The 24310-nt window shown below is 37.4% G+C and overlaps 1 protein-coding gene across 1 annotated transcript in view; it reads right to left on the bottom strand.

Moving 5' to 3' along the window:
• TEX11 (testis expressed 11) overlaps positions 1-24310 on the bottom strand; it is a 335773-nt gene that overhangs the window by 247923 nt on the left and 63540 nt on the right. The window contains exons 7-8 of the mRNA XM_044234723.1: positions 23930-24010; positions 15608-15693 (exon numbers count right to left, since the gene is read on the bottom strand). Of these exons, the coding sequence (XP_044090658.1) occupies positions 15608-15693; positions 23930-24010 (167 nt within the window). The remainder of the gene's footprint in view (positions 1-15607; positions 15694-23929; positions 24011-24310) is intronic.

The raw sequence follows: 24310 nt of genomic DNA, 5'->3' as shown, positions 1-24310 counted from the left end.
TGAACACATGCAAAACTATAAAACTTCTAGAAGACAACACAGGATATAAAACCTAGATGATCGGGGCACCTGGGTTGCTAAGTGGGTTAAAGCCTCTACCTTCAGCTCAGGTCATGATCTCAGGGTCCTGGGATCGAGCCCCACATCAGGCTCTCTGCTCAGCGGGGAGCCTGCTTCCTCCCTCTCTCTCTCTGCCTGCCTCTCTGCCCACTTGTGATCTCTGTCAAATAAATAAATAAAATCTTTAAAAAAAAAAACCTAGATGATCTTGGGTACTGTGATGCCTTTTTATTCATTTATTTTATTTTTTATTTATTTAAGTAGGCTCCATGCCTAATGTGGGCTTGAACTCACCACCCTAAAATCAAGAGTCATATGCTCTACCAAGTGATCCACCCAGGTGCCCCTGTGATGCCTTTTTAGATACAACATCATGAAACAATCCATGAAATAAATAATTGATAAGCTAGATTTCATTAAAAGTTAAAACTTCTAGGATACCTGGCTGGCTCAGTTGGTAGACCATGCAACTCTTGATCTCAGAGTTGTAAGTTCAAGCCCCATGTTGGGTGCAGAAATAACTTAAAAATAGAATCTTTAATAAATAAAAATAAAATTAAGAACTTCTGCTTTGTGAAAGACAATATTAAGAGACTTAGAAGACAAATCACAGATTCAGAGAAAACATTTGCAAAAGACACATCTGATAAAGGACTGATATCCAAAATATACAAACAAAATCTCTTAAAACTCAACAGTAAAAAAAACAAACAACCCAATTAAAACATGGTCCAAAGTTTTTAACAAATACCTCACCAAAGGAAGATGTACAGACGGCAAATAAGCCTATGAAAAAATGTTCACATATGTCATGAGAAAAATGCAAATTTTTTTGTTGTTGTTAAAGATTTTATTTATTTATTTGACAGACAGAGATCACAAGTAGGCAGAGAGGCAGGCGGAGAGAGAGGGGAGGAGGACGCAGGCTACCTGCAGAGCAGAGAGCCCGATGCGGCACTTGATCCCAGGACCCTGAGATCATGACCTGAGCCGAAGACAGAAGCTTTAACCCACTGAGCCACCCAGGCACCCGAGAAATGCAAATTAAAACAAAAATTAAATACCAATACATACCCATCAGAATGGCCCAAGTCTAATATACTAAGTCTAAAACAGTGGTGAGAATATGGAGTAATAGAGCTCTCATACCTTGCTGGTGGGAATACAAAATTGTACAGCTACCCTGCAAGACAGTTTGGTTGTTCCTTATAAAACTAAATATACTCTTACCATATGATCCAGCAATCACGCTCATTGATATTTATCAAAAGGAATTCAAAACTTACATCCACACAAAAATCTGCACATGGATGTTTATAGCAGCTTTATTCATAATTGACAAAACTTGGAAGCAACCAAGATGTCCTTCAGTAGGGAAACGGACAAATAAACTATGGTACATCCAGAATATTATTCAGCACTAAAAGTAAATGAGCTACCCGGTGCCTGGGTGGCTCAGTCAGTTGAGTGTCTACCTTTGGTTCAGGTCATGATCTCAGGGTCCTGGGATCAAGTCCCACAACAGGCTCCCTGCTCAACAGGAGCCTGCTTCTCCCTCTGCTCCTCCCCCACTCCCACCGGCTCATGGTCTCTCTCTCCTGCAAAAATAAACAAAATCATTTTAAAATAAATAAATGAATGAGCTACAGAGAAAAGAAAACACAAGGAGGACGCTTAAATCATTATTACTAAAGGAAAAAAGCCAATCTGAAAGGTTACATACTGTATGATTCCAACTATATGACATTCCAGAAAAGGCAAAACTAGGGAGACCGAAAGATCAGTGGTTGATAGAGTTTGGGAAAAGAGAGATGAGGAAGCAGAACACAGAGTATTTTTAGGCCAGTGAAACTATTCTATCTGACATTAAAGTGCTATAATGGTAGATATATGTCATTATACATTTGTCTAAATGTGCAGAATATACAACAGCAAGAGTGAATACTGAGGTAAACTACAGAGTTGGGGGATTACGATGTGTCAATTTAAGTTCATCCTTAGTAAAAAATGTACCAATCTAGTGAGTAATGTTAATTAGTGGGGAAGCTATGAATGTGCAGAATCAGGGGGTATGTGGAAAATTTCTGTACCTTCCTCTCAATTGTGCTGTAAACTGAAAACTGCTCTAAAAAACATGTCTGTTATAAAAAACCAAACGCACTCATATTTGGGCGGTCTGAGACACTGCATATGCCCAAGGCTGCCCTCTCAGACACTGATCAGAGAGAAAACCTATTAGCTACAGGCCCCTGGCTGAATGCAGGGTTAAAATAATAAATTCACCAAACTGTGAAAACAGCCTCTAAGACAAATACCCATCCAACAGGAAAGGGTGAATATCTAACTAGCTAAGTGACCTCAAACACAACCCTTGACCAACAAGTGGCTTATGTGGATGCGAGGTGAAGCCTAGAAAGCCATAAAAAGACAAAAAACAAGGGGAAAAACCCTGAGCAGAAACATTGGAGGTCACACACTGTGAGAAAAATAAACTTCACAGAATTAGTCCAGTCAAATAACCAAATAAATAAATGACCAAACTAAAAGAATAGTTAAGTTCCATAAAGTTGGGAAACTGGTATCTAGACCTGCTGCAAGATATTATCCAAAATGTCTAGTTGTCAACAAAATATTGTAATACATGCAATAAGAAAGTAAAGTGTGACTTACAAAGAATAAAATGAAGGCAACAGAAACTGTCTCTGAGAGGTCCCAGTTGCTGCAGTTGGTAGAAAAATACTTCAAAATCAGCTATCAAATATGTTTAAATAACTAAAGGAAACGATATTTAAAGAAGTAAAGGAAGGTCTGATAATAATGATGCAAATAGAACATAAGAGTATAAGAATTAAATCACAGAAATTACAAAAAAGAACCAAGTGAAAATTCTGAAGTTGAAAAGTACAATCACTGAGGTGACAAATTCACCAGAGAGGCTCAATAGTAGATCTGAACAGGCAAAATAAGAATATATAAACTTGGAGATAGACTGATAGCGATTATACAAATCTGAGAAACAGGGGGGTGCGGGGAAGAGTGGAAAAAAGAACAGAGCTTCAAAGACGTGTCGAACATCATTCAGCACAACAACATATGCATGAGAGTACCAAAAGGAGAGAAGCAAGAGAAAGAAATAGAAAATATATTCAAAGAAATAATGGTTGAAAACTTCCCAAATTAGAGGGAAAACAATAATCTACACTTCCAAGAAGCTTAATGGGCTCCAAGTAGGATCACACATACATGCACACACAAATCCATACCCAGACACATATGCTCCAATTACTGCAAGTCAAAGATAAACAGAAAATCTTGAAAGCAGTTAAAGAAAAAAGATTCATCATTTCAAAGGAAACAAGATTAACAGCTAACTCTTTATCACATGATAATGGCTGCCAGAAAGCAGGGATGACGTATTTAAAGTGCTTAAAGAGAAAAAAAAAACTGTCAACTAAGAATCCTGTATCTAGAGAAACTTATTTTTCAAAAGAAGACTAACTAAATACATTCCCAGATAAACAAAAACTGAGAAGATTTCTTGCTGATCTGCCTTACAAGAAATACAAAAGAACATTCTTCAGGCTGAAAGCAAATGACACTAGACATTAATGTGAATTCACATGGAAAAAGTGTTAGTAATTATTTAGATAATTATAAAAGACAATATGATTATATATTTCTTTCCATTTCCTTCCTTATTTAAAAAGCAACTATATAAATATCTATAAAACTTAATTGTTGGGACACTGTATATGTAATATATTTTTACTATGATAACACAAAGGAGGTGGAAATAAAGTTATAGAGTAAGGAAATAACATCAAATGGTAACTTAAATCTACAGAATAAATGAACTATGCTCTCCTTTTTTCTCTAGCCTTCTTTAAAATATATAAGATTATATAAAGCAGTAATTATAACCATGTATTATTGAGTTTTTAAACATATGTAGACATAACATATAATTATAATAGCAAAAAAAGAGAAAAAGGAAGTTATATAGAAGTAAAACTTCTCTCAGTAGAAAGTTAATATAAATCTGAAGGAACTTCTAATAAATGAAGATGTATTTCTTTATTTGACAGACAGAGATCACAAGTAGGCAGAGAGGCAGGCAGAAAGAGAGAGAAGAGGAAGCAGGCTCCCTGCTGAGCAGAGCCCCAAGATGTATATTGTTAAGACCTAGAACAACCATAAGGAAAATAACACGAAGAATATGTAATTTTAAAAACTGTTAAACAGGGGCGCCTGGGTGCTCAGTGGGTTAAGCCTCTGCCTTTGGCTCAGGTCATGATCCCAAGGTCCTGGGATGGAGCCCCACATCAGGCTCTCTGCTCAGCAGGAGGCCTGATTCTCCCTCTCTCCCTCCCCCTGCTTGTATTCCCTCTCTCAATGTCCCTCTCTCTGTCAAATAAATAAAATCTTTTAAAAAACAGTTAAAATGATAGTAAACTTTATGTTCTGTATATTTTACCACAATAAAATAAATTATTGGTAAAAAAAAAAAAAATGAAGTTCTCATACATGTTGCAACATGGACGATCCTTGAAAATACTCTCCCGAATGAAATAAGCCAGACACAAAATGACAAATATTATATGATTCCACTTACATGAAATATCTAATCTAATACCTGTTCATACGGGTATTAAAGAGATTAGAGATTATCAGGGACTGGGGAAGGGGGAAGGAGAAATAGGGAGTTAGCATTCAAAAGTTACAGAATTTGGGGCACCTGGGTGGCTCAGTGGGTTAAAGCCTCTGCCTTCGGCTCAGATCGTGATCGGATCAAGCCCCGCGTCCGGGCTCTCTGCTCGACAGGGAGCCTGTTTCCTCCTCTCTCTCTCTCTGCCTGCCTCTCTGCCTACTTGTGATCTCTGTCTGTCAAATAAATAAGTAAAATTTTAAAAAAAGAAGTTACAGAATTTTGGGAGGAAGGAAGGATGAGGAGCTGGGTGATGGACATTGGGGAGTGTAAGTGTTATAGTGAGAAAAAAAATTAAAAAATAATTAATTTTATGAAAAAGTTACAGAGGGGCGCCTGGGTATCTCAGTCAGTTAAGCGCCTGCCTTCAGCTAAGGTCATCTCAGGGTCCTGGGATCAAGCCCTGCATTAGGCTCTCTGCTCAGCAGGGAGCCTGCTTCCCCCTCTCTCTGTCTTCCTCTCTGCCTACTTGTGATCTGTGTCAAATAAATAAAATCTTTAAAAAGTAAAAAGAATGGGCGCCTGGGTGGCTCATTGGGTTAAGCCGCTGCCTTCAGCTCAGGTCATGATCTCAGGGTCCTGGGATCGAGTACCGCATCGGGCTCTCTGCTCAGCAGGGAGCCTGCTTCCTCCGCTCTCTCACTCTGCCTGCCTCTCTGCCTACTTGTGATCTCTGTCAAATAAATAAATAAAATCTTTAAAAAAAAAAAAAAAAGGGGGCACCTGAGTGGCTCAGTGGGTTAAGCCTCTGCCTTCGGCTCAGGTCATGATCCCAGGGTCCTGGGATCGAGCCCCGCATCGGGCTGTCTGCTCCGCGGAGAGCCTGCTTCCTCCTCTCTCTCTCTCTCTGCCTGCCTCTCTGTCTACTTGTGATCTCTGTCTGCCAAATAAATAAATAAAATCTTTAAAAAAAATAAAAATAAAAATAAAAAAAAAATAAAAATAAAAAAAAAAAAAGTAAAAAGAAAAAGTTACAGAATTTCTATTTGAGATGATGAAAAACGTTTTTAAAATTGATCGTAATGATGGTTGAATACTGGGAATGTAATTAATCTCCCTGAATCAAACATTTAAAATAATTTAAAAAGCAAATTTTATGTTGTATATATTCATCACAACAAAAAAGTACATTTATTAATTTTCAAAATATATTCACTTAGATAAAAGAAAGAAGTAAAGGAGGAAAAGAGAAAATAGGTAGTCATAAGACATGACATGACAAAAAGCAAAATGTCAGATATAAATCCAACAGTATCAACATTAAAAGGCTGAATGGATTTAACAATAAAATCAAACATCAGAGATTTTCAGACTGGATTATTTAAAAAGATCCAGCTAGATGCTGTTGACATGAAACACACTTTATTTTTTTTTTAAGATTTACTTATTTGAAAGAAAGAGCTCACATGCGGGGGTGGAGGGCAGAGCAGGAGGGAGAGAGAAATTATGCAGACTGTGCACGGGAGCATGAAGCCCAAGGCAGGGCGCAATCTCACAACCCTGAAATCATGACATGAGCTGACAGCAAGAGTTGGATGCTTAACCAACTGCACCACCCAGGCACCCTGACAAAAAACACACTTAAATTCAAACATACCAAAGAGGCTGAAAGTAAAGGATGGAAAAAGACATACCATGTAAACAGCAACCATAAGAACACTAGAGTAGCTACGCTAATATCAGACAAAACAGACTTTTTTAAAAAAGATTTTTTAAAGATTTTTTAAAAATTTATTTGGCACAGACAGAGAGGGAGAGAGTAAGCACAAGCAGGGGTTGTGGGAGGCAGGGGAGAAGCAGGCTTTCTGCTGAGCAAGGAGCCCAATGCAGGGCTAGATCCCAGAATCCTGGAATCATGACCTAAGCCGAAGGCAGATGGCTTAACTGACGGAGCCACCCAGGTGCTCCCAAAATAGACTTAAAGATGAAAAACGTTATTAAAGAGGGATATTTTAAAATGATAAAATAGCTAAACCATTACTAAGATATAACAAAAACATATATAAAGCTAACAACAGAGCCCCCAAAATACATCAACAAAAGTGAACAAAACTGAATGAAAAGATACATAATAATGACAGCTGAGAATTTTAATACCCCACTTTCAATAACAGGCAGGATAAGGAGGCAGAGCATCAAAGAGGATACAGAAGACTTAAACAGCACTATATACCCACTAACCTAACAGACATCTGTATCATATTCTACCCAATGATAGTAGACTACACCCTCTTCTCAAGTACACATAGATCATTTTTTAGCACAGAACATATTAAAAAACCTCAGTACATTTAACAGAAGTGAAGTCATAGAAAGTATGTTCTCTACCAACATGAAATTAAATTAGAAATCAAGAAGTTATGGGTAAATTAAACAACACACTCTCAAATAACCCATGGGTCAAAGAATAAATCACAAGAGAAATTAGAAAACACCTTGAGCTGAGTGAACGCGAAAATACAACATACCAAAATTTATGGGATAGAAAACAATGGTTAAGGAAAATTTTATACCTATAACAATATTAAAAGAGAAGTAAGATCTCAACCTTCCATGTTAGAAAAATGGAAAAGAAAGAGCAAACTAAGTCTAAAGCAAGCATGAATGGGAAAAGTCACAAAAATTACAGGGGGAATAAAATGAAATAACTGAAAAACAATAGAGAAAAAAACAATAAAACCAAAAGTTGATGCTTTGAAAAGACCCAACAGAATGACAAACCTTTAGCTAGACTGGCCAAGAAAAGAAGAAAGAAGACTCACATTAGTTAAAATCAGGAATCAAGGAGGGAACATCATTACTGACCTTTGGAGAAAGACTATTCCTAAAAGACTAAAGATACAGGATCCCAACTAGGCGCCATTGTATAAATCTCTCTAAATGTTAATTTCCCTAACTATACAAGATGAAATTGATCTATGCAAGTCACTTTCAAACTGTAAGCAAGCAAATCACTTTTTTCAAACAAAATCTTCCACAGACATACTACTTAAAATTAATGCCTAACTTCTCCAAATCAAGATGGGTATGTTAGAGAATTGTGGCTACATCTGCTCCTTCTCTTAATGGGGATTCTGAAAAGCTATTCTAGCAGAACCAGAGAGCACCAGAGAACACAGTTCCTAAATTACTCTACTTGATCTTAAAGAATCTTAAAGCTCTAAGTGTTAACTTTAGTAAATTATCTTCTTGTTAAAACTGCAGTCACACAATTCATTCTACTTCCACAAGATGGTGCTAATACATTCCATTCACCATTAAAATAGGTCTTGCATGACAGGGATGGAACTAGAGGGTATTATGCTGAGCGAAGTCAATCAGAGAAAGACAAATATCATATGATCTCCCTAATATGAGGAATTTGAGAGGCAGAGTGGGGGGTTTGGGGGGTAAGGAAGGAAAAAACTGAAACAAGATGGGATTAGGAGGGAGACAAACCATAAGACTCTTAGTCTCATAAAACAAACTGAGGGTTGCTTGGTGGGGGGGAGGGTGGTTGGGTTATGGACACTGCGGAGGGTATGTGATATGGTGAGAGCTGTGAAGTGTGTAAGCCTGACGATTCACAGACCTGTTCCCCTAGGGCAAATAATACATTATATGTTAATAAAATAATTTTTTAAAAGGTCTTGCATATTATTTTTATAGTTAATTTATCAGTCTATGATTATATAATACCCTTAATGTTCAAAGTCCTATTATGTTCCCTATGGCATCTTTATTATAAGCCTGTGACACAGATAATAGCGTACCCACTTTTCAGACAGACATTGCAGCATGTTATTAGTTAAGTGACACAAGATCACACAATTGATTAGTTAACAAGTTTTCTATTGCTAGCTCTGTGATCATTCCTTAGATCACATTGCCTGTCTATAAATAATATTGTCAGATTCTCAAGGTCTTAGGCTGAGAACAAGGGGAAAATAAAAGGTGAGCATTAAGTACTATTCAAACTGATAAAAATTTCCCCTGGGCTCATATAGTGAATCATTACTATTTATGCATAATACACATTTACATTTCCTTTGTTATTTCCTTATTAGAAGACCTCTGGTGGGGGCACATAGCTGGCTGAATCAGTAGAGCATGAAACTCCTGATCTCACGGTTTTAGGTTCCAGCCCCACCTGTGTGTAAGGATTACTTAAAAAAGTAGAATCTTCTTAAAAAAAAAAAAAAGACCTCTGGTGATATATACTCCTATATAACCATAGTAAAGGCTAAGCATTGATAAATAAAAATACCTCATAAATACTGTCCCTATCATAAACATAATAGCTATTTTTAAACCCCACATGGTTGGGTTTAATCTGGTTCATAATCTGGTTCACTAACTCTAAGTGCTATGAATTTAGAAAACAGGAGTATAATTTTTGCTGAATTCTCCTTTTTTTAAAGATTTTATTTATTTATTTGACAGAGAGAGAGAGATCACAAGTAGGCGGAGAGGCAGACAGAGGGAGGGATGCAGGCCCCCAGCTGAGCAGAGAGCCCGATGCGGGACTCGATCCCAGGACCCTGGGATCAGGACCTGAGCCGAAGGCAGGGGCTTAACCCACTGAGCCACCCAGGTGCCCCTGAATTCTCCTTTTTTGATTCAATGAAAGATACAAGAAGTTTTATAGAAACAGGAAAGAGACACATTTCACTTGAGGATACTACGTGCAGGGTAAAAACTATTCCTAACTCAAATTAGCTAGCAACGGCAACGGGTTTTAGATTAACTTCAGAGAAATTAAAAGTAGTATTAGAAAAGGAGTTCAAAAATTACTCCTGCTGTAACATACCGTCTACCCAATTATTTATTCACATCCAAAAACTCTAGTAACACTAGGTTTAGGTTGTAAAGTTTTTTTAAAGAAAATGTAAACTGTAATTATGGTCTCAGAAAGATGCTGAAGAAATCATGCTTTCTTTGGATTCTGAAGGGGAAAAGGCAGTACAGAGCTCTCACACAAGGAGTTGAGAAATATTCTCAATTTAACCTACAAAGGACTCTTCAGGAATCTATAAGCAGTCTCTGACCTGTAGGTCATTTATATTTCATTTATTAAGATCAGTTAGATATTTTTTTACAGAACACCTTCAGGGTTTTATTCAATTCTCCATGATTTTGTCCAATTCAAATGTCTTCTGTCGTTTTCCCAATTTACCTCACTATCTCTAACAAGAGATCACCAGTTAGGAATTGTCCTATATATATAGTCATTGTCTTGTTTTCATTCCATTAATTTTCCTTATTTATGGTCCATTTTAGATAAACTCCTCAATTCCTTAAATCCTCCAAATGCATTTCAATGATTTTCATGTCTTCCTTGTCATTTAACATATTAAAAGACCTTTTAAAAACTGTTTGTGAAAAAAATAAAAAATAAAGTAAAATGTTAATAATGAGCATTTATGAATGTGGGATTACAAATGACTTTCACTTACCACATTATATCTTTTTGTAAAATTAAAATTTTTATAATTAATACATAAATCTTTTATCAGCAGAGAAATTTTAAAACATTTTTACTATATCCACTTTTGCTATATTCCTTTCATTTTAACTGTTCTCCCCTAAAATTTAATTTGCCACAATTACAAAATAGGTCTTCTTACACCAAAGGGAAAAAAAAGTTAGCCTCTCAAGTGTGTACCAGTCAGTAGCTCCAAGTAACACAACTGCATGAATTAGAACTACTAGAAATGAAAGAAAAATCATCCATGATTAAGAATATGACTAAGAGGGGCGCCTGGGTGGCTCAGTGGATTAAGCCGCTGCCTTCGGCTCACGTCATGATCTCAGTGTCCTGGGATCAAGCCCCACATCAGGCTCTTTGCTCAGTGGGGAGCCTGCTTCTCTCTCTCTCTCTCTGCCTGACTCTCTGCCTACTTGTGATCTCTCTCTCTCTGTCAAATAAATAAATAAAATCTTAAAGAAAAAAAGAATATGACTAAGATTTTGCATTTAAGGCATTTTCCTCCCAGGGAGAAAAAAATCTGCAAAATCTCTGCAGTAAATCAATGTAACCCCAAAGCCTTTTGAGTTAGAATTATTTGTATTTGTTTGGCTTACTATGCTTCGTTTAGAATACTAATTAGTCACAGTGCGATTTCTGTATACCTTTTATAAAAAAGCCAAATTCTGCATAATATATGTCCAAATTATTAGGACTTTAAAAGATAAAGAGTAAATTTAAATGCTACTAGAGTAACTGAAATCCCCTAGACTGTGGAAGAAAGAAAGTTCTCTATCAATAATCTCTTCCCATCTATTTATGCTTGTCTTCTGCTAAGAGCAGACAGAGGAGCTCGACATAGCAAGAATTTAAAAGGGGGAGGAGCAGCAAAGATCAAAATTGTGGGGGTTTTTTTAAGTTTATTTTCTATTAATCTCTACACCCAACACAGGGGTTGAACCCATGACCCCGAGATCAAGAGCCACACGCTCTTCCAAATGAGCCAGCCACGTGCCCCCTAAAATGCATTTTATTAAAAAAAAAACTTCTTACATTTATTTCCAAAACAAGCATTCTGATATCAAAGGGCTGAAATTTTGTATTTAACAGAGTCTTAACTAAATTTGTCATTGAATACACTGAGGCAGGTACCTTGATGCCTACAGTAAAGTAAGCTAAAGGAGTCCCAATTTCATTCATTATTACAGCAGCCTTCTCTTAATCCATGGCATCTCTAACAAGGGGATGTGATCAAAAGAGTGTGGTAGAAAAAAGCAAGGAGAACAGCAGCTGTTCATGAACTTTTCTAGCAAAAGAAAAGGCAAGGGGAGACAAAACTAAAAGAGGCCCTGAACTGAGAGAGATCTGCTAACAAGAACTGAGGGACAGAAAAGAGCTTCATAAACAATACCCACCACCACCCTTTTATATTCTAGGCTTATTTCAACAAAATTCTAATATACTATGGCAATTTTTATATGTTATCATTTGTGTAAAACTGGAGTTTTTAGTGATCTGAAGGGGCATGTTTTAGCGATCCGAAGGGGCACCCGAATGTTTATAGCAGCAATGTCCACAATAGCCAAACTATGGAAAGAACCTAGTTGTCCATCAACAGATGAATGGATAAAGAAGATTTGGTGTGTGTACACACACACACACACAAACACACACAATGGAATACTATGCAGCCATCAAAAGAAATAAAATCTTGCCATTTGCGACGACGTGGATGGAACTAGAGAGTATCATGCTTAGTGAAATAAGTCAATCAGAGAAAGACAACTATCATATGATCTCCCTGATATGAGGAAGTGGAGATGCAACGTGCGGGGCTAGGGGGTAGGAGAAGAATAAATGAAACAAGATGGGATCGGGGGGGAGACAAACCATAAGTGACTCTTAATCTCACAAAACAAACTGAGGGTTGCTGGGGGGAGGGGGGCCGGAAGAGGGGGGTGCAGTTATGGACACTGGGGAGGGTATGTGCTATGGTGAGTGCTGTGAAGTGTGTAAACCTGGCGATTCACAAACCTGTACCCCTGGGGATAAAAATACATTATATGTTTATAAAAAATAAAAAACTGGAGTTTTCTTCCCTAACTGAATGGGTACTTTCCAAAATGCATATAGCCTCTGCGTTAAGATAGTCACTGTTTACAAAAAAGACTTCAGTCTGTAGAAAGTACTCTCTCCATTGCCTCCTTCTGGTGTAAAAGTTACAGAGAAGGGTGTTTAATTAGCAGCTATTTATTCCTACTGTATCACCAACTGCTCCCAATAGTCTTTATAACACATGGATAATTAAAGCACAAAAAAAAAGTTGCAAAGATAAGCAGTATAGGACAGAAAATGTGGGCTTTTGTCTTTATAATATAGTTATCTATTAAGTCAACAAATAATCCACATTTGATTTCACTGTGATGAATTTTAGAGTAAACTAGTGGACTTGCCACATTAGTGTTCACTTAGAGTAAAGAGCAAACATATCACCTAGAGATAGCAGCAACAGCTACCATTTACTGAGCAGTTTCTGTTTTCTACGTGTTATTGAACACTCTACAACACATGCATCACATATTTAAGCTGTACAATAATTCTAAAAAGTAGGTATCACAATATTACCAATATGACACTGGTATCACAGATGACTCAAATTTTGACTGAATTGATCTAATACTAGAAAAACTATCCATTGTGCTAAAATTCCTACTGTTAATAACACTGAAAATTACTTTTGCCTCTTTTAAAACAATAAAATGTAATTTTTTAAAAAAAAGATTTTATGCACTTATTTGACAGGGACAGACACAGCAAGGGAGGGAACATAAGCAAGGGGAGTGGAAGAGGGAGAAGCAGGCTCCCTGCCGATGCAGGGCTCGATCCCAGGACCCTGGGATCATGACCAGAACCAAAGACAGATGCCCAACTGACTGAGCCACCCAGGTGCCCCTATAATACAGATTTTGACGAAAGTCTATGGGTCAAATGACATTCCTAAAAATATAGTCACTAAATATACAGGAAAAGTCTAATATACCTAACTGATGATATGGCTGTCAATCACCCTGTCACCATCAAATTTTCCTACTGGAAGGTTTTCTAAAAGTGATAATGCCAGATAAGAGGTCAACAACCCATGGCATATGTGAAAATGACCTATACATATGCCACTTTAAGTCTCAGCCTATCCTTATGACCACTTCCTAGAGAACATTCCCTCCTCCCTCATTCTTGGCATAAACTTCAAGCTCACCTCCACAGTTTTAAGCTTCCAGAAGCCATCCATGGCACCAATATGTTTTGGGTTTTTCGTTTCTGTTTTGTCTTCCTCATCCCTGTCTTCTTGGCATACTAGTTGATAGGTTGATGCCATAAGCGTTGTTTTGTTGTTGTTGTTGCTGTTGTTGTTTTAAAGATTTTATTTATGGGGTGCCTGGGTGGCTCAGCGGGTTAAAGCCTCTGCCTTCGGCTCGGGTCATGATCCCAGGGTCCTGGGATCTAGCCCCACATCGGGCTCTCTGCTCGGTGGGGGGCCTGCTTCCTCCTCTCTCTCTCTCTTTCTCTCTCTCTCTCTCTGCCTGCCTGTCTGCCTACTTGTGATCTCTGCCTGTCAAAAAAGGTTTTATTTGACAAAAAAAAAAAGGTTTTTATTTTATTTGATTTATTTGTTTGACAGACAGAGATCACAAGTAGGCAGACAGGAGGAAGCAGGGTCGCTGCAGAGCAGAGAGTCCAATGCGGGGCTCGATCCCAGGACCCTGAGATCATGACCTGAGCCTAAAGGAGAGGCTTAACCCACTGGGCCACCCAGGCGCCCCGATGCCATAAACTTTGTACCTGCCAATACTGCCAAATCCTGTAACAAAACTCACTTATCATTCACATTATTAAAAGGTTCATTTAAATGAAACCTGTTATAAAACCTGAGCTAAACTACTCAGCTCCTCTGATTATATTTAAAATAATTCAATTTATTAAAATGTGATTTCATAATAACTTCAGGTATATTCCACTTCTGTGAAACATTCTAAATTAAGTATAACTCATAACTGTATAAGCCTGCTCTGTTAGGCATAGTTCTTATATATAGAGTTTGATCAATCTTTATGCTCTACAAAGTCTTTTACAGGGATGCCTGGGTGGCTCAGTCTGTTAAGTGTCTCCCTTCAGCTCAGGTTATGATCCCAAGGTCCTGGGATTGAGTCCCACATTAGGCCCCTTTGTTCAGCAGGGAGCTTAGTTCTCCCTCTGCCACTCCCTCTGCTTGTGTTCTCTCTCTGACAAATAAATATATAAAATCTTTTTTAAAAGTCTTTTACATAAAAGTCATTTGCATAAATATTTTATTAGAGATATATATACCTGTGATTACTATAATCTCAAAGACCATATTTGCCTTTATTTCATTAATGGCAAATGTAATTTTCACAACAGTTAAACTAACCTTGACAGTATCTTCAAATAACCAGAACTAACCCTATACACAGAATGGAAAAACATTCAGTGAATTGATTTGACATATTTTACTCCATAATCCCCTGATGTTCAAAGTACCTTATGTCACATCTCCAGAAAAATACATTTTTCAAATAAATTCATTTAACTAGCAATTATTGAATGGTCTATGTGTCAGAACCTATACTGTGCCTAAGTGCTCAGTGAAAGACAGGGTTCTTGCATCTAGTTGCTCTATTTTTACATTATTCCCTTGATATTTCCAGATTCAGTACAATAGTACAAATATTAGTATAACACTGTTCATACAGTAAGTACTAAACATATACTTACTGATATTAAAATAGCAGAATTCATTTCATAGTAACAATTTTAGCTGATCCTGATCCTACTCTTCACCCACCCACCCATATATATATACTCTGGGGCTGGCAGACAGCAATACATAACAAAGCAAAAGAAAAATTCATATTCGTGATGGAGATATGAAGGAGGAATGAAAGAAGAACATCTCATGTTACATTAAGGATAGAATACATTTTCTTATCAAATGGCAACATGTAAATAACACACGTTAAAGGAATAAATAAATTTAGCATATTGGCTTTTGAAGTCAGAGACTTTTCTTTGCTTTTTGTTTTTTGCTTTTTAAAGATTTTATTTATTTATTTGACAGACAGAATTACAAGTAGTCAGAGAGGCAGGCAGGGAAAGAGAGGAGGAAGCAGGCTCCCCGCTGAGCAGAGAGCCCGAAGTGGGGCTCAATTCCAGGACCCCAGGATCATGACCCAAGCTGAAGGCAGAGCCTTCAACCCACTGAGCCACCCAGGCGCCCAGTGAAGTCAGAGACTATTTAAACTGACAAAGTAACACACAGTATTTACTGAACCGTATGATGATATCCCTAAATTCACATTCATTAATTTTGTTTATATTACCTAAGCCAGAAAGAACTTTCTTCATATTTACTCTGCTTGTGGGTTTCTACTCCAAAGTTGTAACAGAGAATGTGAAGATATCCAGTCTGCAATATTAAAAAAAAAGAAAAGTCAGATTCATGATTTTTTAATGTTAAAAAATCTATAACAGTTCTGGTCTTTAAGACATACTTTATTTTATACATCAAAATAACCCACTATTCTTTATTTAAACCTCCCAAATTATCTAAAGAGGAGCTATAAAATATTCAGTTTGGGTAAGAGTTATATTTGGAAAAGTAATACATACATTACTATTAGAACTTGAAAGGTACTTTGTAACAGGAAATGGGAAGCCTAACCATTGACCAGCAAAAGGACAACCTCCTTTGTAGGTTTCCAGGTCCAATAAGAGGCATTAGATCAGCGAGTACGGTCAAAGAAAAAAGCATAAAAGAGGATGTTTTGGGGGCGCCTGGGTGGCTCAGTGGATTAAGCCTCTGCCTTCGGCTCAGGTCATGGTCTCAGGGTCCTGGGATCCAGCCCCGCGTTGGGCTCCCTGCTCGGTGGGGAGCCTGCTTCCCTCCTCTCTCTCTGTCTGCTTCTCTGCCTACTTGTGATCTCTCTCTCTCTCTGTCAGATAAATAAATAAAATCTTAAAAAATAAAGATTAACTATGGTCTAGCACCATAACATTCATTATTTAAAAAAAAAAAAAGAAAGAAAAAGAGGGTGCCTGGGTGGCTCAGTGGGTTAAGCCGCTGCCTTCAGCTCAGGTCATGATCTCAGGGTCCTGGGATCGAGTCCCACATCGGGCTCTCTGCTTAGCAGGGAGCCTGCTTCCTCCTCTCTCTCTCTGACTGCCTCTCTGCCTACTTGTGATCTCTCTCTGTCAAATAAATAAATAAAATCTTTAAAAAAAAAAAAAGAGCATGTTTTTTCAAAATCAAGACAACTTTAAAAAATTATGTGAATGGTGCCATAAGAAAATACTTTTTTATGGATTATCGATATCTCAGTCCCTGCATCATTGCTATATCTTATATAATTTTCATCTGTCCAAATCCTGGGAAATGGTTTAAGAGAAAAAATTTTAATTTCTAATAGCTTATCCAAATATCCCTCCAGAATCTGATTACACCCATTTAATTCCATATAATGGAATCCTTTACAAGTTTTACCTGAGTAAGACTACAGAAGCAGATCTTCAATTAAGAATCCAAGATCTGAGGCAAGTTATTCATAAGTAATGTATAAAGACCTGTCTTCCTTCAAAAAAATTTCCTTTTGAATTACAGTATATTCAGAAGAAATTCAATATGTATGCCTGAGCCCTTCAGACCTGTATATTTTAATCTAAAATAAAGAATAGCCTTGGTAATGTGGGTCTGGCAAGAATCCAGAAGTATTTGAATGCATTCTTGACATTTTAGCAGAAAAAGCTTAACTCATTACATGCCCCAGATCCCATAGGTTCACACAGGACCACACCAATTATACAGCTATACTGGAATAATGCAGCTCACATCCACATGCTGCAGAGAGGCCTGTAACTAACGTGCACAGAAGAAAATGGAAATAAAACTTTCGACGAACATCTAATGTATATTAGTCTTTATTCAGTTTCCCCAGGATTTGTCTTTGCCCTCAAAAAACGTTCAAGTGTACTTACGTTAAATGCTACTTCCTAGGAGAAAAAAAGAATGCAAAATAATAACAAACTTACAACAACAAAGCTATAAAATACTAAAATATCTTTTAAGAGAACCACAATGTATTTCCAATGTAATGACAAAAATAAAATCTTTTAACTACCAATACTGCTTTATGCACGCAATCATTATACATTCAATAATAAATATTTACTATGCATCTCCTATCTATCAGGCACTATTTCAGTCATTACAGATAAATCAGTGAACAAAACAGAGAAAAATCCCTGCCCTCATGACACATTTCTAACGGGGTATGAAGAACTAAGATTCATAAAAATATCCCTAAAAATATCCTTGCAGGGCATCTGGATTGTACAGTCAGTTAAGTGTCTGCCTTCAGCTCAGGCCCAGAGTTGGGCTCCCTGCTCAGTGGGGAGCCTGTTTCTCCCTCTTCCTTTGTCCCTCCCCCCCAACCTTTGCACTCTCTCTCGATCTCTCTCTCCCTCATTCTCTCTCACTTGATCTGAAAGAAGTAAAATCTTAACAAAAACAAAAAATAAAAAATAATATCTTCCCAGCCTTCCATGGAGTGCTAACCTCTCATTTTGCAAGGAATACACAATGGCAAAAACCAATACAAAGAAGGTAGGTCTGTAAGTCCTGCTGTTATATTGGTCACAGAGAAAGAGACTTATGGAAGCTCCAAAACCCACGGGATATCTAGAACTTCGATCTACTGCTACAGTCCAGAAAGACAGCTCCAACTGAATACTCACTTTACAATGCCAACATGAGAGTATATGGATGACTTTTAAAACTCAAATATTGCTGCTAATAATAAGTTTCACCACTAAGTTTCAAGTTCAATCAAAGGCCTTGTATTTTTTTTAAGATTTTATTTATTTATTTGACAGAGAGAGAGAGATCACAAGTAGGCAAAGAGGCAGGCAGAGGCGGGGGGGGGGGAAGCAGGCTCCCCGCTCAGCAGAGAGCCCGATGTGGGGCTTGATCCCAGGACCCTGAGATCATGACCTGAGCCAAAGGCAGAGACTTAACCCACTGAGCCACCCCAGAGGCCTTGCATTTTTAATTAGCTAGATAAGGTCATCTTCTCTGCAAATTACTTTGTATATCAGGATTTTTAAACTCAGAAAAAACAAAGCTATTGTTTCTCCAGTCCCAAGTCCTGAACTATTTTTCTTTCTGCTTTTGTTCTCTTCTACACATTTATAGATCATGTATTTTTACATTTTGTCCTATTTTAACAGTGAATGGTAATTGCCTGGCTTTCTTCCTTAATGGCTTTAAGATACTTACCTTCCAGTCCCTCCCTGACTCAGCTTTCTTTAATTCTTGGATAGCTCAATAATAATCAACTACAGGTCATTAGTTATTTCTCTTGGTGCCCTAAGACACAATTTTCCATACGCTTTATTTCTCTGTCTCTGAACAGCATTCCCTTCTGGCTTCATGTTAACACCTTACAGTAATTCCTAATCCAGTTTTGGCATACAGAACAGATGTCTCAGGAAAAACACTTGGTTTATTTAATTCATTAATACCCTTTAAGTAAATAAATATTATGTTAGCTCTTCTCTAGCCTTTATCCAATCATTTCCTCTCATTAAAAGATTTCCTGCCCTAGATTTTCAGGTCCACTATCTAAAACTTAAGCCCATCAAGGGGCGCCTGGGTGGCTGGGTGAGTTAAGCGGCTGCTTTCAGCTGGGGTCATGATCCCAGAGTCCTGGGATCTAGCTATGCATCGGGGTCCCTGCTCAGTGGAGATCCTGGTTCTCCCTCTCCCTCTGCCAGCTGCTATGCCTGCTTGTGCGCTCTATCTCTCTGCTAAATATATAAATAAAAATCTTTAAAAAAATAAATAAAATAAAAAATAAAACTTAAGCCCATCAAAAACACACTAAATAATTTCACTGACCTTTAAAATAAAAACCATAAAAAATAAAATAAAATAAAAACATGAGTGTCCTAACAATATAGTCAAACAGAAAAATTTAAATGGATCAAAATCCTGAATTTAAGAGCTAAAGCTGTAAAACTCTCAAACGAACACCAAAATCTTCACGACCTTGGATTTGACAAGTTTCTTAAATGACACCAAAAGCATAGGCCAACAAAAGAAAAAATAGATAAACTGGACTTAATCAAAATTAAAGTGCATCAAAGGACACTATAAAGAGAGTGAAAATACAACCCTTAGAATGAGCAAAAATATTTGCAAATCATGTAAGGCTTTAATATCTAGACCATATAAAGAATTCTTAAAACTGGACAACCCAATTTAAAAATATGCAAAGAAAAAAAAATAGGCGAAGGATGATAATAGACACTTCCCTAAAGAAGATATACAAATGCCCAATAAGCACATGAAAAGATGTTCAATATCATTAGTTATTAAGGAAATGCAAATCAAAAGCATAATGAGAAACCACTGCACACCTACTAGGATGGCTATAATAATTTTAAAATCTGGAAAATAAGAGTTGGTGAGGATACAGAGAAATTGGAACCCTCATACACTGCTGGCAGAAATGTAAAATGGTACAGATGCTATAGAAAAAGTCTGGTGATTCTTCAAAGAGTTAAACACAGAATTACCATATGACCCACCAATTCCAATCCTAGATATTTATCTAAGAGAATTAAAAACAAGTGTTCAAGGGGCATCTGGGTGGCTCTGTCAGTTAAGCATCTGACTTTTGATTTTGGTTCAGGTCATGATCTTAGGGTCATGAGATCGAGCTCCACGTTAGGCTCAGTGCTCAGCAGGAGTCTGCTTCTTTCCCTCTCCCTCTGCCCTCCCCATGCTTGCTTGCTGTCTCTAAAATAAATAAATCTTTTTTTTAAAAAGGTTCAAAAAAGTAATAAAAACAGGAATTCAAACAGATATTTATACATCAGTGTTCATAGAAGCATTATTTGCAATAGCCAAAAGGTGGAAATAACCCAAGTCTCCATCAATTGCTGAATGGATAAATAAAATATAGTATGTACATATAATGAAATATGATTCAATCATAGCAAGGAATATAATTCTGATACATGCTACAACGTAGGTGAATCTTAAAAATATTAATGCTCAGTGAAGTAAGCCAGACATAAAAGGATCAATATTGGGGGCCTGGGTGGCTCAGTAGGTTAAAGCCTCTGCCTTCAGCTCAGGTCATGATCCCAGGGTCCTGGGATGGAGCCCAGCGTTGGGCTCTCTGCTCTGCGGGGAGCCTGCTTTCTCCTCTCTCTCTCTGCCTGCCTCTCTGCCTACTTGTGATCTCTGTCTGTCAAATAAATAGATTTTTATTTTATTTATTTATTTGACAGAGATCACAAGTAGGCAGAGAGACAGGCAGAGAGAGAGAGGAAAACAAGGCTCCCCGCTGAGCAGACAGCCCAAAGCGGGGCTAGATCCCAGGACCCTGGGATCATGACCTGAGCTGAAGGCAGAGGCTTTAACCCACTGAGCCACCCAGGTGCCCCCTAAAATCTTTTCTTAAAAAAGGATCAATATTATATGATTCCACTTATATGTAATATCTAGAACAGGAAAGTCCATAGATAGAAAGTAGATTAGAGGATACCAGGAACTGTGGAGAAGAGGTAATAGGAGTTATTGTGTAATGTGTACAGAGTTTCTATTTGGACTGATGAAAAATTTTGGAAACTGATAGTGGTGATGGTTATACCAAACTGCAAATATAGTTAAGGTCAATGAATTATATGCTTAAAAATGGTTAAAATGACAAATTTCATATTATATACATTTTCCCACAATAAAAAAGTTTTTATAGTAGAATGTCAACTAATAAATGCAGAAAGATAGAAAAACATTCAATTGTCAACCATCACAGTACGAATTTAGGCAAGAAATATCAATGGATGGTGAAAGTAGGATGTGAAATTGGACTTCATATAGTTTCAAGGTATCACCCCACAAAATACTTATGAATAACAAAAGGAAAAAAATACATGTGTTTATAGCAAAAAAACCTGGAAAATATCATTTTATTCAAGAGATCAAAATGAGCACCACCAATAACAGACTGAATCAATCCTGTCTGCCACCCAATAGGAAGCCATGAGGAGAATACAGAATTACTTCTGTGATTTCCTGGTCTCAGAGTCGTAATTTGTTCTAAACATGAAGAAACTCTGAACAAACTTGAATTAAGGGTAGGGGAATTAGAAAGATGTTGCTTAAGGGTGGAAACATGCAAATGTAATGTAAGTTTTGGAGATCTAATGCACAATACAATAATTACAGTAAACAACACTATTATAAATTTCAAAATTGCTAAGAGAGTAGATCTTAACTGTTCTCAACACACACACACACAAAAACAATGATTATGTGACATAATAAAGGTGTTAGGTAACACTACTATAGTAATCATATTGCAGTATATAAATGTATAAAACCAACACGCTGTATACTTCAAACTTATACAATACGTCAACCATATCTCAAAAAAATTTTTTTAATATATTTTTTTAAGATTTTATTTATTTATTTATTTGACAGAGAGAGATCACAAGTAGACAGAGAGGCAAGCAGAGAAAGAGGGAAGCAGGCTCCCCGCTGAGCAGAGATCTCAATGCGGGACTCGATCCCAGGACCCTGAGATCATGACCCGAGCCGAAGGCAGCGGATTAACCCACTGATCCACCCAGGTGCCCCCCAAAATTTTTTTAATTAAAAAAACTAAGATGCACTCTACAAAATGACTGGTCAGTAATCTTCAAAACTGCCAAAGTCATGAAAGTCAAAAAAGAGTGACGAAGTATTCCAGACTGAAAGAGACTAGGTACAATGGAAATTGATTCCATTTTGTATAGAGGACAGTTTTGGGAAACTTGAATGAGGTCTCTGTACAAAGGATAAAGGATTTCTTCATACTATTCTTGTAACATTTTTTTAAGATTTTATTTGTCAGAGAGAGAGAGCAGAAGCACGGAAAGCTGCAGGCAAAACAGGCAGGGCAGGCAGAGGGAGAAGCAAGCTCCCTGCTGAGAAAGGAGCCCGACATAGAACTTGATCCCAGAACCCCGGGATCATGACCTGAGCCGAAGGCAGACACTTAACCAACTGAGCCAACCAGTCATCCCTCTTTTAATATTTTTTTAAAAATATGAAATTGCCTTAAAATTTTTTAACTTTTTAAAAATTTTATGGAGTTTTTTATTTTTTTAGTAATCTCTACACCAAACATGGGGTTTAAACTCAGAACCTCAAGATCAAGAGTCACACACTCCACAGAATGAGCCAGCCAGGTGCCCCTGCTTTAAAAATTTTTAAAGTCTAGGGGCGCCTGGCTGGCTCATATGGTTGGGTGTCTACCTGTCATGATCTCAGGGTCCTGGGATCAAGCCCCACTTTGGCCTCCCTGCTCAGTGGGGAGTCTGCTTCTCCCTCTCCCCTCCACTCATGCTCTCTCTCTCTCTGTCTCTCAAATAAATAAATAAAATCTTTAAAAAAATTTTTAAAAAGTTTAAAAAAATTTTTTAAGCCTAGAAGAGAGGATGACTGGGTGTGCTTTCAGTTAAAGGCACAAAGTTAAGTGCCTTTACCTGAAGGCAGTTAAATATCTGCCTTCAGCTCAGGTCATGATCCCAGGGTCCTGGGATCCAGTCCCACATCAAAGATTCCTTGCTCAGCAAGAAGTCTGCTTCTCTCTCTCACTCTCCCTCTACCCCTGCCCCCTGCTCTCTCTCTCTCTCTCTCACTCTCTTTCTCCCTCTCAAATAAATTTTTTATAAAATTTTGTAATAAAATAAATAAATAAAGCCTAGAAGAGTACCTAGCATATAATTAGAAATACATAACTATTTACTAAATTAAGTTCTACATTATAACACAGAATTTAAGGGAAAAATAAGACCAATCTCACAAGAAGGTATAATGCAAGAAGACCTAAGGAACATTCACCCTAACATCTAAATATATCTTTGTTATCAATTCCCTCTGTGAAAACAAAGAGTAAAGTAGACATAGGCAGTGAAGCAAGAGAGAAATAAAAGGTAGTTAAGAAAAATAAAAAATTGGGGTGCCTGGGTGGCTCAGCGGGTTAAAGCCTCTGCCTTCGGCCCAGGTCATGATCCCAGGACCCTGGGATCGAGCCCCACATCGGGCTCTCTGCTCAGTGCAGAACCTGCTTCTCTCTCTCTCTCTCTGCCTGCCTCTGTGCCTACTTGTGTTCTCTGTCAAATAAATAAAGTCTTAAAAAAAAAAGAAAAATAAAAAATTATCAACCCTGGAATTTTGATGAGAACCAGACTGGGAAGTAGGATTTATTTATCCTATCAATTCTCTCACACCCCCAATATAGAAAAACATGATGACAGTGATATGATTAACTGCTATTGACCTTGCCAGCAGAGATATAAACTCATTTTTTCCATTCTTTCATCACATAGCTTGAAATATGGAGGAAATGTTAGCAAAATGATTTGACAATAAAAGGGAAAGCAAATAAATTTTAAGAAATAACCCTTTGCTTTTTTAAACACCCTTTCTAGTACAAGACAAAGAAAATATTTCAAAGATCAGCTAAATGAGTGGACCCGACCTTAAATATAATCTCTGAAGAACTGCATGAAGTAGTCATGATTCTACCTAGAACTTGACATAACATATTTTCAAACTCTTGGAGAGTAAGTGCAGATATTTCACTCACCATTTTAGGGAACCTCATCAACATATCCTTACAGCGCAGTGCACATGTAGATGCTCTTTGAAAATCCCCTTGAGCACATGCCTGAAAAAGTGAAAAAATATTTATCAATAATTGGTTAAAATGAAATAACAAACTATTTGTCTATAAGTCAACTTTAACATATTTTTAACTCACATTAAAAAATCTTAATTTGGGGGGCGCCTGGGTGGCTCAGTGGGTTAAGCCGCTGCCTTCAGCTCAGGTCATGATCTCAGGGTCCTGGGATCGAGTCCCGTATCGGGCTCTCTGCTCAGCAGGGAGCCTGCTTCCTCTTCTCTCTCTCTCTGCCTGCCTCTCTGCCTACTTGTGATCTCTCTCTGTCAAATAAATAAATAAAATCTT

The sequence above is a fragment of the Neovison vison genome, chromosome X, assembly GCF_020171115.1.
Source record: "Neovison vison isolate M4711 chromosome X, ASM_NN_V1, whole genome shotgun sequence".
NCBI classification, from domain to species: domain Eukaryota; kingdom Metazoa; phylum Chordata; class Mammalia; order Carnivora; family Mustelidae; genus Neogale; species Neogale vison.
This window is presented reverse-complemented; position numbering and strand designations above follow the sequence as displayed.